We start from the raw sequence: 21820 nt of genomic DNA, 5'->3' as shown, positions 1-21820 counted from the left end.
GATTCACAAAGGTAAACTTAGACCTAAAGTTTAACTTCAGACCTAAAGTCTAAGGGCCTTGATTCACAAAGGTAAACTTAGACCTGAAGTCTAACTTAATACCTGAACTCTAAGGGCCTGATTCACAAAGGTAAACTTAGACCTGAAGTCTAACTTGAGACCTGAAGTCTAAGGGCCTGATTCACAAAGGTAAATTTAGACCTGAAGTCTAAATTTAGATCTAAAGTCTAAGGGCCTTGATTCACAAAGGTAAACTTAGACCGGAAGTCTAAGGGCCTGATTCACAAAGGTAAACTTAGACCTGAAGTCTAATTTCAGACCTGAAGTCTAAGGGCCTTGATTCAGAAAGGTAAACTTACACCTGAAGTCTAACTTTAGACCTAAAGTCTAAGAGCCTCGTGGCAGAGGCCCTGCTGCAGACTCCCCCTCGACTGCGGGGCCTCCGCCGCGAATGTGGAGGCCCATTGTGAATCCGGTCCTGTATGATTTGATTGGTTTAGAAGAGGTTGATAGAGCAGCCATGCTTCGGAAAAAGGCAGTGGCAGTAACCACCCACAAGGGTGGCACTCGAGACCCAATGCAACATTCCCGCGGCAGCACTGAGCAGCAACGCAACATTACTGGTCACGAAGTTGTTGTCATCCACTGGGTGTGATCTGGTTAAAGATTTTACGATGCTAGAACAATGTTCGGGGGGGTGCTACCATGAATGTTACATCACTGAACTCATAAGGATTGTGAAAAATCCAAGCGCCACACAAAGAACCAGTGCAGCCAATGAGCCACGCCCATTCAGCAGGAGAGTGGTAAGGGTGTGGTATGTAGCCGGTGGTGCATTTTGGAGCACACTGTCACAAATATATTGCTAAAGCAAGATGTTGTAGCGCACTGTCAAATACAGAGATCACATTTTCCATTAAAGCGGACACAAAATTCCTACTGGCATGCAGCTTTACTGATACATTCCTGTAGTGCACAAACAATAATGTGTCGCAATCATTTTTCAGCAACTATTTATGATATGCACATCACCAAGTAAAGTGCCTTGACTTGTTCTGATCCTCTTAAAACCTTTGTTTCCATCACACTTCAGAATTGCCAAAAAATGATCCTCATTTGTGCTTTCCTAACAGCTGATATATTTTAAAATATTGGTACAGTTCATTCACAGGTATTTACATGTTGTAATGTGTAGAAAAATTGACATCCTGCAGCCATTCTTCTCACACTCCCTGTACCCACACAAGAGAGCAGCACAGTTCACTTTACAAAATCCTCTAACTTTGCAATCTGAGTAAACAAAATGTGAACACCAATCTCCATGATGAAATAATAAGCAGCAGCTTGTCAGAAGACAGAGCCTGACATCTGATCCCTGTCTTAAAAGGCACAGCAAACCTGACAAGAGAGAAGCAAGGTTTAAAGGCCTCTTCGTTGCTCTCTCACTGTTATTTAAAGGCGCTGCTGCACCCCTTGCAGCCCTACTTCCAGCATCTGTGAATGAGATGCATCCTTTGTGAGCAGGGGCAAGGTAAGATCTGAACTATTACTTTGCACTGTTGCATTTCCACTGCAGGCGGGACAGTTCTTGCCTGTGGGCAGCCTTTTGGTGGCCATGAAGCTGCAGCATTGGTTTGGGGGTACCAATCATGCTGCACTGTTTTCAAGATGGCTTGTAGCTCATGTGAGCCATTTGTTCGCCCATGTGCAGATTTCTCTGTCCCTGAAGACCAGCCCCATCCCTCTCTGAGAGCGCAGGCTCTGCTGCTGGGAGACCCTACCACTCCCGCAGGGTGAGGATGTCTGGAGAGGGCTGCTCGTGAGAGACCAGCTATCCTGGCCCAGCCACTGATCATTGCAGTCTGAGGTTAGGACGCCATCTCAAGCCTTCAGCCTGGCACCTGAGCCCTGTGGCTAGGACGGCCACAGAGTGAGACAGCCATAGAGTGAGACAGCCAGAGAGTGAGACAGCCATGGAGCGAGACAGCCAGAGAGTGAGACAGCCAGAGAGTGAGACAGCCAAAGAACGAGACAGTCCAAGAGCCAGACAGCCAAAGAGCCAGACAGCCAGAGAGTGAGACAGCCAGACAGCCAGAGAGTGAGACAGCCAAAGAGTGAGACAGCCAAAGAATGAGACAGTCCAAGAGGGAGACAGCCTAAGAGTGAGACAGCCTAAGAGTGAGACAGCCAAAGAGTGAGACAGCCAGAGAGTGAGACAGCCAGAGAGTGAGACTGCAAGAGTTAGACAGCCAGAGAGTCAGACAGCCAGACAAAGAGTGAGACAGCAAGACAACCAAAGAGCGAGACAGCCAGAGAGCGCGGCAGCCAGAGAGCGCGGCAGCCAGAGAGCGAGACAGCCAGAGAGCGAGACAGCCAGAGAGTGAGACTGCCAGAGTCAGACAGCCAGAGAGTCAGATTGCCACACAGAGTGAGACAGCCAGACAACCAAAGAGGGAGACAGCCAAAGAGCGAGACAGCAGAGAGTCAGACAGCCAGAGAGTCAGACAGCCAGAGAGTCAGACAGCCAGACAGAGAGTGAGACAGTCAGACAACCACAGAGTGAGACAGTCAGACACCCAAAGAGTGAGACGGTCAAAGAGTGAGACAGCCAGAGAGTGAGACAGCCAGAGAGCCAAAGAGTCAGATAGTCAAAGAGTGAGACAGCCAGAGAGTGAGACAGCCAGAGAGTGAGACAGCCAGAGAGTGAGACAGCCACAGAGTGAGACAGCCACAGAGTGAGACAACCAAAGAGTGAGACAGTCAAAGAGTGAGACTGCCGAACAGTGAGACAGCCAAAGAGTAAGACAGCCCAAGAGTGAGACAGCCAGACAAACAAAGAGTGAGATGGTTAAAAAGTGAGATGGTCAAAGAGTCAGACAGCCAGAGAGTCAGACAGCCAGAGAGTGAGAAAGCCAGATAGAGAGTGAGACAGCCAGAGAGTGAGACAGCCAGAGAGTGAGACAGCCAGACAACCAAAGAGTTAGACAGCAGACAACCAAAGAGTGAGACAGCCAAACAGTGAGATGGTCAAAGAGTGAGACAGCCAGAGAGTAAGACAGCCAGACAGCCAAAGAGTGAGATGGTCAAAGATTGAGACAGCCAAAGATTGAGACAGCCAGAGAGTGATACAATCAAAGAGTGTTACAACCAAAGAGTGAGACAGCCAGACAACCAAAGAGTGAGACAGTCAAAGAGTGAGACAGCCAAAGAGTGAGACAGTCCAAGAGTGAGACAGCCAGACAACCAAAGAGTGAGACAGCCAAAGAGTGAGACAGCCAAAGAGTGAGACAGCCAAAGAGTGAGATAGTCAAAGAGTGAGACAACCAGACAACCAAAGAGTGAGACAGCCAAAGAGAAAGACAGCCAGAGAGTGAGACGGCCAAAGAGTGAGACAGCCAAAGAGTGAGACAGCCAGAGAGTGAGATGGTCAAAGAATGAGACAGCCAGAGAGTGAGACAGCCAGAGAGCGAGACAGCCAGAGAGCGAGACAGATAGAGAGAATGAGACAGCCAAAGAGTGAGCTCGCCAAAGAGTGAGACAGCCAGAGAGTGAGACAACCAGACAACCAAATAGTGAAACAGCCAACGAGTGAGACAGCCAGGCATCGACCAGAGAGTGAGACAGCCAAAGAGTGAGACAGCTAGACAACCAAAGAGTAAGGCAGCCTAAGAGTGAGACAGCCAAAGAGGCAGACAGCCAAAGAGTGAGACAGCCAGGCAGACGACCAGAGAGTGAGACAGCCAAAACCAAAGAGGCAGACAGCCAAAGAGTGAGATAGGCAGGCAGACGACCAGAGAGTGAGACAGCCAAAGTTTGAAACAGCTAGACAACCAAAGAGTAAGGCAGCCTAAGAGTGATACAGTCAAATAGTGAGACAGCTAGGCAGCCAGACACCCAAAGAGTCAGACAACCAAAGTGTCAAACAGCCAGACAACCAAAGAGCGAGACAGCCAAAGAGTGAGACAGCCAAAGAGTGAGATAGCCAGAGAACCAAAGAGTGAGACAGCTAAAGAGTGAGCCAGCCAAAGATTGAGACAGCCAAAGAGTGAGATAGCCAGAGAACCAAAGAGTGAGACAGCTAAAGAGTGAGATAGACAAAGAATGAGACAGTCAGACAGCCAGACAACCAAAGAATGAGACAGCCTAAGAGTTGGACAGCCAAAGAGAGAGACGGCCAGAAAGTGAGACAGCCAGAGAGTAAGACAGCCAGAGAGTAAGACAGCCAGAGAGTAAGACAGCCAGAGAGTAAGACAGCCAGAGAGTGAGACAGCCAGAGAGTGAGACAGCCAGAGAGTGAGACAGCCAGGCAACCAAAGTCTGAGGCAACTAAAGAGTGAGACAGTCCAAGAGTGAGAAAGCCAGAGAGCCTGGCACCCAAAGAGTCAGACAGCCAAAGAGTGAGATAGCCAAAGAAAGACCCAGCCAGACAATCAAAGAGTGCGACAGCCAAAGAGTGAGACAGACAAAGAATGAGACAGTAAGACAGCTAGACAGCCAAAGAGTGTGGCAGCCTAAGAGTTGGACAGCGAAAAAGTGAGATGGCCAGAGAGTGAGACAGCAGAGAGTAAGACAGGCAGAGAGTAAAACAGTGAGAGCGTGAGACAGCCAGACAACCAAAGAGTGAGGCAGCCTAAGAGTTGGACTTCCAAAGAGTGAGACGGCCAGAGAGTGAGACAGCCAGAGAGTGAGACAGCCAGAGAGTAAGACAGCCAGACAACAAAAGAGTGAGACAATCAACGAGTGAGACAGCCAGACAACCAAAGAGTGAGACAACCAACGTTGAGCCAGCCCAAGAGTGAGACATCCGGACAGCTAAAGAGTGAGACAGCCAGACAGGCAGAGAGAGAAGCAGCCAGACACCCAAAAAGTGAGACAGCCAAAGAGTGAGACAGGCAGACAACCAAAGAGTGAGACAGCTTAAGAGTGAGACAGCCAAAGAGGTAGACAGCCAGACAGCCAAAGAGTCAGACAGCCAACAAGTGAGACAACCAAAAAGTGAGATAGCCAGAGTGAGACAGCCAAAGAGTGAGACAACCAAAGAGTCAGACACCCAGACAACCAAAGCGTGAGACAGCCAAAGAGTGAGACAGCCAAAGAGTGAGAGCCCTCACAGAATGGACGTGTTCTTCTGAAAGCTTGCAAACTAAGATCTGTGCCCATCTGCCAATGGTACCTTCTTTTCAAGATGGCTTCTTGTTGAAAAACAAATGAAATGTTTGCTGTTCCTACTTTACCCACTCACAAGAGCTTATGTAAGGTTCTGAGATGTCAGCATTAGAACTGGGGATCTGCTACGTTAAGAAACCTTACCGCACAAAATTTTGCAAAGTTTTATTTTAAAACCTTTACAACGTCTGTGACTGTCTCAAAGCTGGAGAAAATCCTAGAACAGACACATTTGCCACGTGGTTGTTGGTGCTGTGGGAGAAAAAAGCAACACACTACAGTTTTAGAGATACGCTCCCTTTACAACGTATTTCTCTGGGGAGAACTTCTCTCCTAAGTGAAGTTGGGCAAAGTATGCAAAATGTTACCAAAGTTTTGGGAGAAGTCTGAAACTTCAGCCAAATCCAGTCAGAAAATGCTGTTTTCGTTCTGTGGGCAGCTGGTTTATGACACAAAAAAGTAAGACATAGGAGGATATAACAGAAGCACTGGCCAATAATGGAGTCTGATCAGCACATAAGCTGGCTCACCTTTGAGCGCCCAGCCTCCTTGCATCGCTGCTGAGAATACTGACAGGAAACAGCCTGTTGGTGGTGATACCACTCAAAAGCACTAGACACTGGGGACAGACTTACACCATATGCTCACTTCACACACACCTTGAGTCGCCATGGCCCACCACAAGTCACCATGTCCCGCAGTGAGCCGCTACGTTGGATGAACTTAGGACATCATTTGACCAGCATCAGTGGAGCAATGCAGTCACCAATCTACAGACAAGTTCATACTGTTTTGAAAAACACGAAGAGCAAGTCGAGATTCTCCACTCACATGGAAGTCACAAAGTTGCAGACGAATGACGAGCGGGGAATGTACATGCCGATAATGGAGGACACGCAGAAGACCTGAAACAGAAGAAAGCACAGGTTCTGGTTACCAGGAAAACTCAGTTCAAGCAGATATCCTGTGGAGCACTGGACTCGGTAACAATGTACCTGCATAAATCATGGGAAGCCACCTGCTACCGGGCCATCATGGTTGACGGTTATCTGAAACGATGTACCTGCATAAATCATGGGAAGCCACCTGCTACCGGGCCATCATGGGTGACGGTGATCTGAAACGATGTACCTGCATAAATCATGGAAAGCCACCTGCTACCGGGCCATCATGGGTGACGGTGATCTGAAACGATGTACCTGCATAAATCATGGAAAGCCACCTGCTACCGGGCCATCATGGGTGACGGTGATCTGAAACGATGTACCTGCATAAATCATGGAAAGCCACCTGCTACCGGGCCATCATGGGTGACGGTGATCTGAAACGATGTACCTGCATAAATCATGGAAAGCCACCTGCTACCTGGCCATCATGGGTGACGGTGATCTGAAACTATGTACCTGCATAAATCATGGGAAGCCATCTGCTACCAGGCTATCATGGGTGACGGTGATCTGAAACGATGTACCTGCATAAATCATGGGAAGCCATCTGCTACCGGGCCATCATGGGTGACGGTGATCTGAAACGATGTACCTGCATAAATCATGTGAAGCCACCTGCTACCTGGCCATCATGGGTGACGGTGATCTGAAACGATGTACCTGCATAAATCATGGGAAGCCACCTGCTACCTGGCCATCATGGGTGATGGTGATCTGAAATGATGTACCTGCATAAATCATGTGAAGCCACCTGCTACCTGGCCATCATGGGTGACGGTGATCTGAAACGATGTACCTGCATAAGTCTTGGAAAGCCACTCATGTGCTACCGGGCCATCATGGGTCAAGGTGGTCTGAAACGATGTACCTGCATAAATCTTGGAAAACCACGCATGTGCTACCAGGCCATCATGGGTCAAGGTGGTCTGAAACAGTGTACCTGCTTAAATCTTGGAAAGCAACTCATGTGCTACCAGGTCATCATGGGTGAAGGTGGTCTGAAAAAGTGTACCTGCATACATCTTGGAAAGCCACGCATGTGCTACCAGGTCATCATGGGTGAAGGTGATCTGAAACAGTGTACCTGCATAAATGTTGGAAAGCCACTCATGTGCTACCAGGTCATCATGGGTGAAGGTGGTCTGAAAAAGTGTATCTGCATAAATCTTGGAAAGCCACTCATGTGCTACCAGGTCATCATGGGTGAAGGTGGTCTGTAAAAGTGTACCTGCATAAATCTTGGAAAGCCATGGATGTGCTACCAGGCCATCATGAGTGAAGGTGGTCTGAAACAGTGTACCTGCTTAAATCTTGGAAAGCCACTCATGTGCTACCAGTCCATCATGGGTGAAGGTGATCAATACCAGTGTAACTGCATGAATCATGCGAAGCCAAGCATGTGCTACCGGGCCAACATGGATGAAGGTGGTCGGTAACTGTACATACATAAATCATGGAAAGCCACGCATGCGCAACCGGGCCTTCATGGGTGAAGGTGGTCGCTTACAGTGTATATACATAAATCATGGAACGCCACGCATGCGCTACCGGGCCATCATGGGTGAAGGTGAAGTGGGACCTGGGAGTCCATCTTACACTTCAGTACATGTCTTTGATTTTGCCAGGTGTTTGATTCTGGTGCATTGTATACGTTTAGAGTGTTTATCCATGGAGGCTGTGGCTCTTGCCAAATGAATATTTCTGATTAATCAAAATCCCTGCTTAGCCCTTGTTCCATTGGTCAGGTAGCCTTGCTGGTGCATGTTCTCTGGAGTCTGCCCTCATCATCAATGTAAAGATCTCGAATGTCCTTGCTGACAGCTCTGAGTAGTATGCGTACTGCCCTGGGGTCACTCTGGAAGGCGTCAGCGGATTACACAGTAACCTTCTCCGGGATCAGGAATGGAGGAAACTGGTTTGAGTCAACCCCTTACTTCGAAATAGACTTCTAATGGTGGCCAATAGCAGGTGTATTTGCGCTTTGTGTGCAGGAGGCTTTCGTGGAAGGAGAAGCAACGACCCCAGCATCCGGCAGGGGCTCTTACCGGGTAGACTCCAAGTATCCAGAGGTAGAGGCAGATCCGTCGGGAGGAGCGCAGGTTCCGGAAGAAGAAGCCCATCTCTTCCATGAAGAGGGCGAGCTGGATGAGGGCGAACAGCGCCGGGACGAGGAAGATCCAGAGCTGGTTCTTGATAACTGTGGAGTAAAAGGCGTAGGGCAAAAAGTAGAATGAGAGAGACTCAAATATCCCGGGAAATGTAAACAACCAAATCATAGGTTTACAGAGCCTTCATACACCACCTGGGAATCTGGAAACAGAAACACATTCTTATTGGGTGAGATAGTGTTCAAACACTCTCTGAGGAAGTAAACAACAGGACAAAGTGGCAGAGGACTAGAAAATCATCAAACGCTATCTGGAAAAGTTACCAACCACCACTTAGGATGAGCGGGACTTTACATAGCACATGGAACCATCTCAGCATTCAGATGGCACCAGGGAATGTAGACACCCAATTCATAGGATGAAAGAACCTAAGATAGCTGTCTGGGAAGCTATGCAACCATCTCATACAGTGAGAGAGCCTTACACTGAGCCTGGGAAAGTAAACAACAGTGTCATAAGGTGAGACAGCCTCCCAACACCATCTGAGAAACAAAACAATGGATTAAAGAATCACCCAACAGCCGGGAAGATAAGGATCCATCACGGAGGATGACAGAGCCTTCAAACACCACCATCAATTGGGCTGGGAGAGCCTTCGAATAGCATCAGAAGAAGAAATCAATAATCCCAGGAACTACAAGTGTTCCCTTCTGCAACACAGAGGCCTGCATTAGCAGACAGCACATCTACCCAAATGAATGAAAAAATATTGTGCCTAGTCCAGATCATTGCATGCAAAGTGGATACACACATCCTATGCACCCAACACACACATCCTATGCACCCAACACACACATCCTATGCACCCAACACACACATCCTATGCATCCAACACACACATCCTATGCACCCAACACACACATCCTATGCAGCCAACACACACATCCTAAGCAGCCTACACACACATCCTATGCATCCAATACACACACCCTAAGCATTCTACACACACATCCTATGCACCCAACACACACATCCTATGCAGCCAACCCACACATCCTAAGCAGCCTACACACACATCCTATGCATCCAACACACACATCCTATGTATCCTACACACACATCCTATGCATCCAATACACACACCCTAAGCATTCTACACACACACCCTATGCATCCAACACACACATCATATGTATCCTACCCACACATTCTATGCATCCAATACACACACCCTAAGCATCCTACACACACATCCTATGCATCCAACACACACATCCTATGCACCCAACACACACATCCTATGCAGCCAACACACACATCCCAAGCAGCCTACACACACATCCTATGCATCCAACACACACATCCTATGTATCCTACACACACATTCTATGCATCCAACACACACATCCTATGCATCAAACACACACAGCTTATGATTCCAATACACACAGTCTATGCACCCAATACACACATCCTATGCATCCAACAAACACATCCTATGCATCCTACATACACATCTATGCATCCTACACACACATCCTATGCATCCAACACACACATCCTATGCATCCAACACACACAGCCTATGATTCCAATACACACAGTCTATGCACCCAATACACACATCCTATGCACCCAACACACATATCCTATGCAGGCAACACATACATCCTAAGCAGCCTACACACACATCCTATAAATCCAACACACACATCCTATGTATCCTACACACACATCCTATGCATTCAACACACACGTCCTATGCATTCAACACACACATCCTATGTATCTACACACACATCCTATGCATCCAACACACACATCCTATGCATCCAACACACACAGCTTATGATTCCAATACACACAGTCTATGCACCCAATACACACATCCTATGCACCCAACATGCACATCCTATGCATCCTACATGCACATACTATGCATCCAACACACACATCTTATGCATCCAACAAACACATCCTATGCATCCTACACACACATCCTATGCATCCAACACACAGCCTATGCATCCACTACACACAGCCTATGCACCCAACATGCACATCCTATACATCCTATACACACATCCTATGCATCCAACATGTCCATATCCAGATGTATAAAACCTAATTAAGATAATTATACAAATCACAGTGATACACTCTAGCAACCTTGTCTGCATTATTCAGCACAGGCAGATGGCGCATACAGTGGCGTAATACAAAATGATGGGTGTTTTGAAGCTGGCCAGGTATATGCTGTCCACTAATTAAAGTGGTGACCTTGCACCAGTCCAGACAACCATTATCGTTATTTAAGAGGTCTCAGACAACCTTAGAAAGCTATCCTAGTGGTAGATGTGGAGAGCAGCCTTCAGGCTTAGTCCTGAAGGAGTGTAAAGCAGCTTGTTTTACGTGAATGCAATCTTATAGTATAGATTAAATGAAAAGAGTCCTATTACCATGCTGCGCAGCTCCAGTGGTTCACAAAGTGGGTGGCGGGTCACATCAGGCGTCCGGAAGAACAAAGAGGGGCAGATCCGAGCTGGTCCCAATTATCTTGTGTGCTGCTCCGGGTGCCGGTGAGGGACGCCTCACTACCTCCGGACTTGAGGGTGGTTCGACAGTGCTGGGCGCGGTTGGCCAGGAGGGCGCGTGTGATCATTCCTTACGCACCCGAGATCCCTTTGCGAATGTGTGAGGCGCTACCCCACGGGGGAGACTGGAACCGGTTATTGGCCTGGGAGGAGGCGGGAGTTATGACATTGGGAGACTTATATGAGGAGGGTAACCTGCTCCCTTTTGACGACTTTAGGGAGCGGGATGATCTCCCGCGGGGGGACATCCTGTTCCATGCAGCCTTGACTGCGGCCGTCAGGAAGCACTGGCGGAAGGGGATGATAGAGCCGGACACCTCTCTTGCCTGTCAGTATGTAGTGATGGCGGCGGGTATTGTTAAAGCGGTGACTTGTCTCTATAGGCGGATTACTGGCGATATGCGGAAACCCCTGGCTGCCCTGCGCGTCAAGTGGGAAGCGGACCTGGGAGCACCTACTACGGACAAAAACTGGGAGGAAATCATGGAGCGCCCTTGGAAGTGTACACGAAATGCACGCTTCCAGCTTATACAGTTTTATGTTTCTCATAGGGCATACCTTACCCCTCACAAGATAGCTGAGTACTTTGGTGGGCCAGATGCTTGCCCCCGATGTGGTTATGGTGGGGCGACTTTTCTTCACATGTTCTGGGACTGTCCGCAGGTGACAGGGTTTTGGGAGGAAGTGGCGACGTTACTCCTGACGGTGACAGAGAGGGACTTGGAGGTAGGTCCGGGGGTCTGCTTGCTACATGGATTTCCGCATACAGCAAAGACTAGGGTCACCAGTAGGTTTATTGATCTGGGGCTGGTCCTGGCCAAGCGGGAGATTACTTCTCATTGGAAGGCGCGGCAAGGCCCTAATTTATTATGGTGGGCTAGGGAAATGGAGAAATGGGCGGGAAGTGAGGGGACTTATAGATTGTGTCTGGCTCGACGCAGTGAAAATGAAAGATCGCACGAATGGGCCTGGGCATGGTTGGCACTCCTGGACTTGTTCAAACGCTCGGTTGTGGGGGATGGGGGAGGTCCGGTGGGGGATGATGGGACCCCGGTTCCTTGAGCGCCCTGTAACAGGCTTCCCCCCTCTGCTCTTGAGGTACTCTCTGTTGGGATTGCTGGGAGGCGGGCCCGACGTGTGGTGGCTGAGGCTTTGATGTACATGTAATTCTGATAGGTACTGGCGACATGCTTGGGTGGGTGGGTAGGGTGGGGGTGTTCGTTGGGGGGGTTGCTGGGGGATGGGGTGGGGGGTATTTTGGCTGTATTGCACACTCACTGTGGATTACTCTTGTGGATGCGCTACCTTGTAGCACGGATACTATTGGGGTGAATGCTGTACAGTTGTAGTTCATATGCTGGGGTGATTACTGCAATGCGTCCTGACTTGGTTGGAGGGCGGAATATCGGGGACGGGGATTGACTGCATTTTGTTCTGTGACCTAATAAAGTCTGTTTAAAAAAAATAAAAAAAATAAAAATAGATTAAATGAAAAGAGAACCACACAGTAGTTATAAAAATATGTATTTATTATGTAACACTACCTAGTACGTTACAGTATCTCCTACATGGAGATAGACACAAAGCACACAATTCTTAAGCAAAGAAATGACAGTAAATAGCACTAATGCACAGTGGGCCCCAGGGGGGGACCAAACCATATACTAAGCAAGTGGCATAAGAATCACGACTCGAGTCAGGATAATGTCGAGAGGATGTAGAATTGCTGTGGCCCCCAAGGAACCACCCACGGTGAGTAGATCGGGACCCCATGGAGTGCATGTGCAGGGTGTGAACACGACTGCGTGCTCCGTACAAGTCTATGTGCAAGTCACGGTTGGATTTTTAAAGATTAGGGACCCTTCCCAGTGGACTTCGAAGAAACCCAGTGGAAGACAGAAGGTTGGAGAGCTACAGCACCCGTGGAAACCGAAATACCCAAGTTACCTATTCCAGGGAAGCCGGGTGCCTAGGAGTGAAGTGGTGTCGGAAACCGACGTTGAACCGAATGGAGGACTTTGACAAAGTGCTGCTGGCCCGCTGCTGGAAGAGGAGAAACTGTCCGTGGGAATCCAAACATAGATTCCTGTCGAGGAGTACCTGAAAGCAGAGGGGATAGAGTCTGGGTCACTTGGGAGAGACCAAGGGCTCTGTAGACGAATGCCCACCGATGTCGGGTGCTTCAGGATAGTTGATGATGACCTTGACTCTGCAGCTGCGGGGACCAGGCAATGCTGAGGACAACCAGGAGCCGGATACAAGCTGTCCCATGAAGGATGTCGAGTGCCGGGGAGTCGGTGTCCGGGGGGAGCACCAATAAGCCTTGTCAAAGACAACCCACATGGGAGGTTTAGGAAGTGTACGGTTTGGACCAGCAAGGTCCTGGAGACTCACCACAAGCAGAAAAGTCAGGGCAGGCCCGAGCAATCAGGGGTCCCATGGAAAACAAAGATGACCCTCAATTGGGCCCACATGTCGGAGGCACAGGAGTCGCGAGAGGACCTCGAGCAGCTTTACAAAACAACAGACCACGGAGCACACTGTGTGAGGTGGTTGAAGATCTTTGTAGGAAAAGTTGCCAGAGGTTGGGGCTACTTGAAGCCCAATGCACTTGCTGCAGAATTACTAACAAGCATTTGCACTTTCAAAAGTATGCTGTGCACAGGGGTTTGGGTATTGCAGCCCCCACGAGGGATTCTGACCTCAAACTGAGTGAGAGGGCAGCTCGAGCCTCGCGGGATGTAGGAACCCACCTCCTGTGTTGGTGAACCCTTAGGAGACCGTAGGAGCTCAGGATCAGCAGATCGGTCAGCAGTGTTGCGGGCCCTGTGAATGCAGGGGAGTGACTCCTTCACTCCAAGGGAGATTATCTTCAGGTATCTTGGATGCTCCACAGGTCCTGCACGGATCCTGTGCAGTGCACAGGCACAAATGATGCAGCAGACTGAGAGGGAGACAGAGTCAGGCCCAAATGAAGTCCAGCGAAGTCCAGAGTGCCCAGACGGTCGAAGTGCAGTGTTTCAGTTCTGAATCTTGTCCACAATTAATCTAAGGTCCTACAGCCAGGTAAGCCCTTACGTACCCTAAGGAAAGGGTTGGGAAGATTCAGGGGACCCTCCCAGGGAAGGGTCTGGACAGGGGAGGTTACTCCCTTGTCCTTTGTCCAGTGTCGCGCCAGAGCAGGAGCCAACGGCTCCCAGGACTGGTTTGAACTGGACTATGCACAGGGACACCAAATGTGCCCCTCATGCAGACTTTCAGGCACTGGCAAGCTTACCCACCCTGCCCTAATACACTAAATCCTGTCTGGGAGGTGGTCACACCTCCCTGTGACAGGATGCCTATTGTCCTGCCTTCCCCTGCTCGAGCTTGGCTCAGCAGCAAGAGGGCAGAAATGTGTCTCTGGTCGGCAGCAACCATTTTGTGCTGTCTGGGACTAGAAGGCTGGTACCGGGAACACCGAGAGCCCCACGGAGGGCACACCCAATGGGTGGAATCATACCTTCCACACTGGTTACCGGTGTGGGGGTATGATTCCAACATGTTTGACACCAAACACGATAAGGTTTGTTGCAGCCATTTTCGAGATGGTCATCGCGCAGTTGCGTAATGCCCCTCTATATTAGTATATGGCTGCTTCACTGACAACCCGGGGGAATGGACTCCGAAGACTGCAGTGGTGTCGTGCTCATGCAGGGCCACCCTCTCACTTACAACCAAGCACCCTGCCCTCAGGATTGAAAAGGCCTGCTATACGCGTGACTTATAGGTTTTGAGTGCAGTGACCCTTAGATATAGTAAGCCTGTTTCTTTAGTAAGTGGTGCATGCACCAACTTACACAGGCTGCAATGGCAGGCCTGTAGTTCCATTTTGCATGGCCTCTCATGGGTGGCATCATACATGCTGCAGTCCATGGGAGACTTCTGGGGTACCTATGCCTTGGGTACATGGGTACCATATACTAGGGACTGACAAGGGTACCCCAGTATGCAATCTGGAGTGTACCTAAGTACATAACATAACAGTTTAGGGTGAAAGCAGATAAACTGGGGTCCTGATTAGCAGTATCCCAGTCAGAGTAGTCAAAAACCAGCTTAGCACCAGGCAAAAAGTGGGGGTATCCATGAAGAAGGATCCTACCTTCCTACAATGGGGCCCTCCTTACGAATGTGGGGAACGGCCCCTGAGGCTCCTGTACCTCACAGATATACATATGCGTTAGGCCGAATGGGTGGCCCCCTGAAGAGTGGGAACCCCAATGTGCCACAAGGGGCCTGTATTACACACCCGGATACACGCATCTAGACAACCAAACACTTACCGCAGTCTGTTCAGGAAGACCATTCATGCACAGGGTACATTACACATTCTAAAAGACTCCTAGCACCTTCATCTGGATTGCCGTGCGCAGACAGATGATCCATGCATTGAGACCAATCAAACACTTGCAGCAGCCTGTGCATGATGGCCATTCACACATACAATGAATTCTACATTCTTAATCACGTCTAGTGCCCTAAGTGGAATCCCCTCATGCACGAACAATGCACGTACACTCAGTTGCATCAAACCATTGTAGCACTGAGCTCAGTGCACCCATCGTTAGTGAAGGTGTTGGGACAGTGAGCTATAGATTGTCATTAGGAAATGTCAAGGAGTCCTTGCCTGGAGTCGACCAATCAGGGCCTACTCTTTCTGCAGCACTCAGGTTGCCCCTGGTTTAGTTTCAGGCCACCATCTGTGCCTGCTGGGTAACAATCGTGACTGTCATCGGTCTCTTTTGTTACATTTCACTGCAGCTTTTCACACAAATAACCATAACATGCTCATTTCCGTTTTGAAAGCTAGGCAGGCGGGTAGCTCAGTCAGTAAGATTCAGGGGGTGTAAATCTCATATTTCAGAAACTAAAATAAGAGTGGTCAGTAGGGTGAATAAGTGCGGCGAGCAATGTTCGGTACAGACCAGGGTTCTCCAACCTTTTCTGTAATAAGAGCTACTTGGGCTCAATAAAATCATCAAGAGCTACTAACATTATTAAAGTTGCTTTAGTGACCATATCACAAAAGATTACATTAGTGACCACCATATGCAAGATCACCAGCAATAAACTCATGTTGCCAACAGTAATGTAAAAAGATAATACATCGAAGCCATAGTTGATATAGCCCTGGTACCAAGTTAATTAAATTATTAATAAGTCTCCCCAACACCCCATGATTTATCACTCAAATAGATTGTTTTGATATATTATGGAAATTCATTCATTTTCTCAAAACATCAGTGTCCAATTTCTTAAAATACACACATTCTGTACTTGACTACAAACTTTTCACTGTAAACATATATTCATTCTAATTTAGTACTCTGGTCTGCACAGAAGATAGCCACTTACGGGTAGGTGGGGAGATACCAGTAGCTCACAAGCTACTTGTTGTAGAAGCCTGGGATAGACTTTCCAATGTGGAGCAGGGTCAGTACTAATTTGCATCAGGTGGGCCTCTGAGGTCAACTTAAGAGTTTGGGGTACAGGTTACTCTGTCACAATGGCGACAGAGCACTCTCCCCACCAAACTCTAGATCCACCCACATGACATTGAGTCTTACCCGACTGAGTGATTTACTCCATCGGTGTAAAATGTCGTCCAATGGCCCAATGACGTTGGAGCCGTGGGAGGTAAGCCACCTGGCTATCTGCCTTATTTAGAGTGAATGTTTTTTTTGTTAACTGTCCATCACCATTGGGTATATCCTGGGGGAAAGGAAGAGTAAAAAAAGAAAAAATGACCCCCACACCTTCGTAGAAATCTCCCATGGTTGGGTGGGGGGGGGGTCATTCGTTTTTTAGTTTTCAAAAACAAATACCTACTGAAGGAGCTTGTTATTGAAAAATAAAAAAGTTAGGAAAGGTTTGATGACTGGTCGTTAGGTTTGACGGAGCTGTCTGTCCAAGTTTTTCCTACATTGACAGCAATAACAGCGATTCCAACAAATGTATAGAGATGTATATGGGGTCGGCGGACACCTCTAAATTTGGCAGACGGAGTAAAGGCAGGGGGCCGACATAAACCCTCAATCAGGCCCCCATCTAGAGTGGCACAGTGGGTGAAAAACTACGGATTGGAATGCTTTGTGAGTGATTGCCAGTGGTTAGACTATTTGCAAGCATTCACCCCATCACCTTTTGGTTGCCAGTACCATGCCTGGAAACCTGAGACTGGCGCAGCTTTTCAAGCCTACTGCTGTCAATGTTTGTGAATTACAAAAGGTAGTAAATGTGCATCCATGCAAGGAGTATTAATAGTGGTGAAGATTTACTAGTTTTTTGGAAAACTGATCAATATATATGTTTCTGATCCAAAAAATAAGCAAGTTGAAACCTTTTAGTGAAATCAGGACATGAGAACAATCAAAAATTACATAACAGAACTGACTCAGGGGCCCCAGACCCAATTACCAAGCCAAGAATGCATTTATTTGGGGAGTGTCAGAACCTAAGCACCCCCCTGAAGCTAGGCACTGAAGATAGGATGGGCTTTGTTGGGAGGAATCTGGACGGATATGCCGCCTTTATGGGAAGTGCTTTCAGTATTCAAGATTAAGCTCTTTCGGACATGTTTCATGAGTGCACCTGTGTTTTTTTCAGTTTGTATCCGGAGCTGCTGGGTGAGATCATTGGCCGACTGCATGTGTCCATGCACCAGTATGCAGATGACACAAGGCAGCTGGAGTCTCAAATTTTCAAGATGGAATTACTTCTCATGAAAGGTATGGATTTCATTTATAAATGATGTCTTGGCCATGGTAGCTGGCTTTTGAAGGAGTTCTGCTTTCACTGGATATTCCTGTGAAATGCTATTGGGTCACTCTAGCCCGGACCTCACCGGGTCCGATCACACAAACAACAGAAACAAGTAACCACTTCAAGCCCCATCTTTCAAAGCTGATTGAATCTTATATTGTCCAGGATGTTGTCGCCACTGTAGTTCAAGCACTGGTTTTGTCCTATATGGGCTCTTGGAATGGAGTGATTTCTGGACTTACGAGGTCCTCTCTTACACCCCTATGAGTTTCATACTGCAACTCATCCGATATCAGAAGCGAGGGGAACTGATCATAGTACCTCTATCTTCAAGGAGGCAATTAGCTCCATTCAAAAGAAGGCTTATCTCACAAGTAAGTCGCTCCATCAAAGTGCATCTCGTATATATGCAGGAGATGGTGAGAATTTTAGGTGCAATGGCATGCACCCTCATCAGGGTATCACTTACGTTGAAAATTCCAAAATACAAAACTTTGAAATACTCTTTTTCTGGAATGATCCCCAAGCTCCTAGAATAAATTATGGTAGCTTCCCAAACTTTTCCCAAATTTCTAGAATTTAGAAGTAAACTAAAATCATTGTTTTCTAGTTGAAGTAGGCATGTTGTTTTGATGTTTTTTTTACAATTTCTTTTAGTAATATGAGTAACTTTATAAACCAAGGAATTCCATAATCCCTTTATAAATGCCTGTCTCTAATTTCTTTATAAAGGGCAACTTGTGACACACTCAGTCACCGATTACAAAGAAAAGAGGTCAGAACTCAACGGTAATAATTTCTTGCAGTCAAGTTCTGACGTCACAATGCCTGCTGCCTGAGCCAGAAGCCAAAGAGAAAGGCAGGTCAGGTCTTGGAGCAGCTGTTTAATGCAACCAAAATGAAATGTTGCTTTTCTTTCTTCTGCTCTATTTTCCAAGCTTACCATGACTTATCAGAAAAAACATGATTATTTTTTCATTCCGTAGATAATTATAGAAAAGATAGAATCTTCATGCATGTTTCCACACATACTGAACTACTGCAGCTTCGAACCGTTTCGAATATCTTTTTGCAATAAATATTTACATGGATTTTAATGTGTTTAATTTTGCACTAGACTAGGTTCTATATTTATTCTTCATGTTTTCAAACATACTCTCTCTTTCATATGAACGAGCTACGCACCAAGGTTTTAAGTGGTTTGTGGAAAAGGTGATACTGTGACCATGTATTATATGGGATAAAGTACCCCCTGATGCACATGATAAGGCTATTGCAAGTCACCTCGGAGTCCCATTACCTTACAAAGGAACTCAGCCTTTAGTGTTGTTCCTCTATATGTTTATGGAACTTCTCGGTGACTTAAAATATCCTTATAAATTATAAGGATATGTACCGCAGCAGGTAATTTATCCCTTATATTGACAGTCAATCAATCAATCAATGCATTTATATAGCGCACTACTCACCCGGAGGGTCTCAAGGCGCTTGGGGAGGGGGGGGGGTCCGCTACTGCTCGAACAGCCAGGTCTTGACCTGCTTCCTGAAGGCGAGGTGGTCTTGGGTCAGGCGGAGATGGGTCGGGAGGGAGTTCCAAGTCTTGGCGGCCAGGTAGGAGAAGGACCTTCCTCCTGTGGTGGCTCTTCGGATGCGGGGAACGGCGGCGAGGGCGTGGCTGGTCGATCGAAGCTGGCGTGTGGGAGTGTAGAAGTTGAGGCGGCTGTTGAGGTATCTTGGGCCTTGGTTGTGCAGGGCTTTGTGTGCGTGGGTGAGGAGACGGAAGGTGATTCTCTTGTTGACCGGGAGCCAGTGCAGGTCTCTCAGGTGTGCGGAGATGTGGTTGTGTCGGGGGATGTCGAGGATGAGTCTTGCTGAGGCGTTCTGGATCCGCTGGAGTCTCTTCTGTAGTTTGGCGGTGGTTCCGGCGTAGAGGGAGTTGCCGTAGTCCAGTCGGCTGGTGACGAGGGCCTGGGTGACCGTCTTCCTGGTCTCGGTGGGGATCCACCGGAAGATCTTACGTAGCATGCGCAGGATGTTGAAGCACGACGAGGAGACGGCGTTGACTTGTCTGGTCATGGAGAGGGAGGAGTCCAGGATGAAGCCCAGGTTGCGTGCGTGGTCCGTTGGTTTGGGTGCGCTGCCCAGGGCAGGGGGCCACCAGGAGTCGTCCCAGGCGGAGGGCGAGGAGCCCAGTATGAGGACTTCCGTCTTGTCTGAGTTCAGTTTCAGGCGGCTGTTCATCATTCACTCGGCTACGTCTGTCATCCCTTCGTGCAGTTTGGCTCTGGCGGTGGCGGGGTCGTTGGTGAGGGAGAGGATTAGCTGGGTGTCGTCGGCGTAGGAGATGATGTTGAGGTTGTGTTGGCGTGCGATGGCCGCAAGGGGGCTCATGTAGACATTGAAGAGGGTGGGGCTGAGCGAGGAGCCTTGAGGAACGCCGCAGATGACTTCGGTGGCATCTGATCTGAACGGGGGGAGGCGGACTCTCTGTGTTCTTCCGGCGAGGAAGGAGATGATCCATTCTAGTGCCTTCTCTTGGATTCCGACGTTGCTGAGGCGCTGCACTAGGGTGCGGTGGCAGACAGTGTCGAATGCCGCGGAGAGGTCCAGGAGGATGAGGGCCGCCGTTTCTCCGTTGTCGAGCAGGGCTCGGATGTCATCGGTGGCTGCGATGAGGGCGGTCTCGGTGCTGTGGTTGGCCCGGAAGCCAGACTGCGAGAGGTCGAGGTAACCGTTCGTCTCGAGGAAGGCGGCCAGCTGCTTGTTGACGGTCTTCTCGATGACTTTGGCCGGGAACGGGAGGAGCGAGATGGGGCGGTAGTTTTTGAGTTCGGTGGGGTCCGCTGATGGTTTCTTCAGTAGAGCGCTGAGTTCGGCGTGCTTCCAGCTCTCTGGGAAGGTAGCGGTGTCGAAGGAGGCGTTGATGATGTCCCGTAGGTGGGGTGCGATGACAGCGTCGGCCTTGTTGAAGACGTGGTGAGGGCAGGGGTCGGTTGGAGATCCGGAGTGGATGGAGTTCATCGTGCGTCGGGTTTCTTCGGTGTTGATCGGGGTCCAGGCACGGAGGGTGGTGGTGGGGGTTGCAGGTGCGGTCGTGGGGTGCGTTGGCTGTGTGATGAAGCTGTTGTGTATGTCTGCGATCTTGTTGTGGAAGTAGGAGGCGAGGGAGTTGCAGAGGTCTTGTGATGGGGTGATGTTGTTGTTTCCGGCGTTGGGGTTGGAGAGCTCTTTGACGATGTTGAAGAGTTCCTTGCTGTTGTGTGCGTTGTTGTCCAGTCGTTCCTTGAATGCGGTTTTCTTGGTGGTGTGGATCAGTTGGTGGTGTTTTCGGGTGGCGAGCTTGAGGGTGGTCATGTTGTCTGGTGTTGGGTCTCTGTGCCAGGCTCTCTCGAGGGCTCGGCAGTTCTTCTTGGAGCTCTTGAGTTCGTCGGTGAACCATGGTGCTTTCTTACTGCCGGGTCTGCTAGGCGGGGTCCTCAGAGGGGCGAGGTCGTCTGCGCAGTTGCTGATCCACTTCGTGAGGTTGTTGGCGGCCTGGCTGGGGTTCGCTGAGCTGGCGGGGGGGTCCTGGCTCAGGGATGCGGTGAGCTGGTCGGCTGTGACCTTGTTCCAGCTTCTGCGTGCAACCTGTTGCTGGTGGTGGTGGATCGTGTTCTTTCTGAAGCTGAAGTGGACGCAGCTGTGGTCCGTCCAGTGGAGACCGGTGGCGTGGCTGAAGGCGATGTCCTTGCTGGATGAGAAGACGGGGTCGAGTGTGTGTCTGGCGTAGTGGGTGGGGGTGGTCACCAGCTGCTTGAGACCGAGGTTGGCGAGGTTGTCCAGCAGGGTGGTGGTGTTGCGGTCGTTGTAGTTCTCCAGGTGGAAGTTGAGGTCCCCGAGGAGGATGTAGTCAGCGGAGGGGAGGGCGTGCGGGCTGATGAAGTCGGCGATGTCTTCGCTGAATTGTGTGCGTGGTCCCGGGGGTCTGTAGATGAGGGTGCCTCTGAGGATGGTCTTGGGGTCGGTGTGGATCTGGAAGTGCAGGTGTTCGGCGGATGTGAGGGTGTCGTCGGTGTTGGTCGTGATGCGGATGGTGTTCCTGTGGATGATGGCGATGCCTCCTCCGGTCTGATGGCCGCGGTCCCTCCGGGTGATCTTGTATCCGTCCGGGATGGCGATGGCGATGTCGGGTGCTGAGGAGGCGTTCATCCAGGTTTCCGTGAGG

At 49.1% G+C, this 21820-nt stretch overlaps 1 protein-coding gene across 2 annotated transcripts in view; it reads right to left on the bottom strand.

The window, feature by feature from the left end:
* LOC146797053 (organic solute transporter subunit alpha-like) overlaps positions 1-21820 on the bottom strand; it is a 165555-nt gene that overhangs the window by 130628 nt on the left and 13107 nt on the right. For both annotated transcript variants that reach the window (XR_014969678.1, XM_085629664.1), the window contains exons 2-3: positions 8159-8310; positions 5998-6071 (exon numbers count right to left, since the gene is read on the bottom strand). Coding sequence is in view for 1 of the 2 variants with exons in the window: in XM_085629664.1 (XP_085485790.1) it covers positions 5998-6071; positions 8159-8310 (226 nt within the window). In the remaining variant the exon portion in view is untranslated. The remainder of the gene's footprint in view (positions 1-5997; positions 6072-8158; positions 8311-21820) is intronic.

The sequence above is a fragment of the Triturus cristatus genome, chromosome 10 (assembly GCF_964204655.1).
Source record: "Triturus cristatus chromosome 10, aTriCri1.1, whole genome shotgun sequence".
Taxonomy (NCBI): domain Eukaryota; kingdom Metazoa; phylum Chordata; class Amphibia; order Caudata; family Salamandridae; genus Triturus; species Triturus cristatus.
Note: the sequence above shows the minus strand (reverse complement) of the source record. Positions and strands in the feature narration are given on the sequence as shown.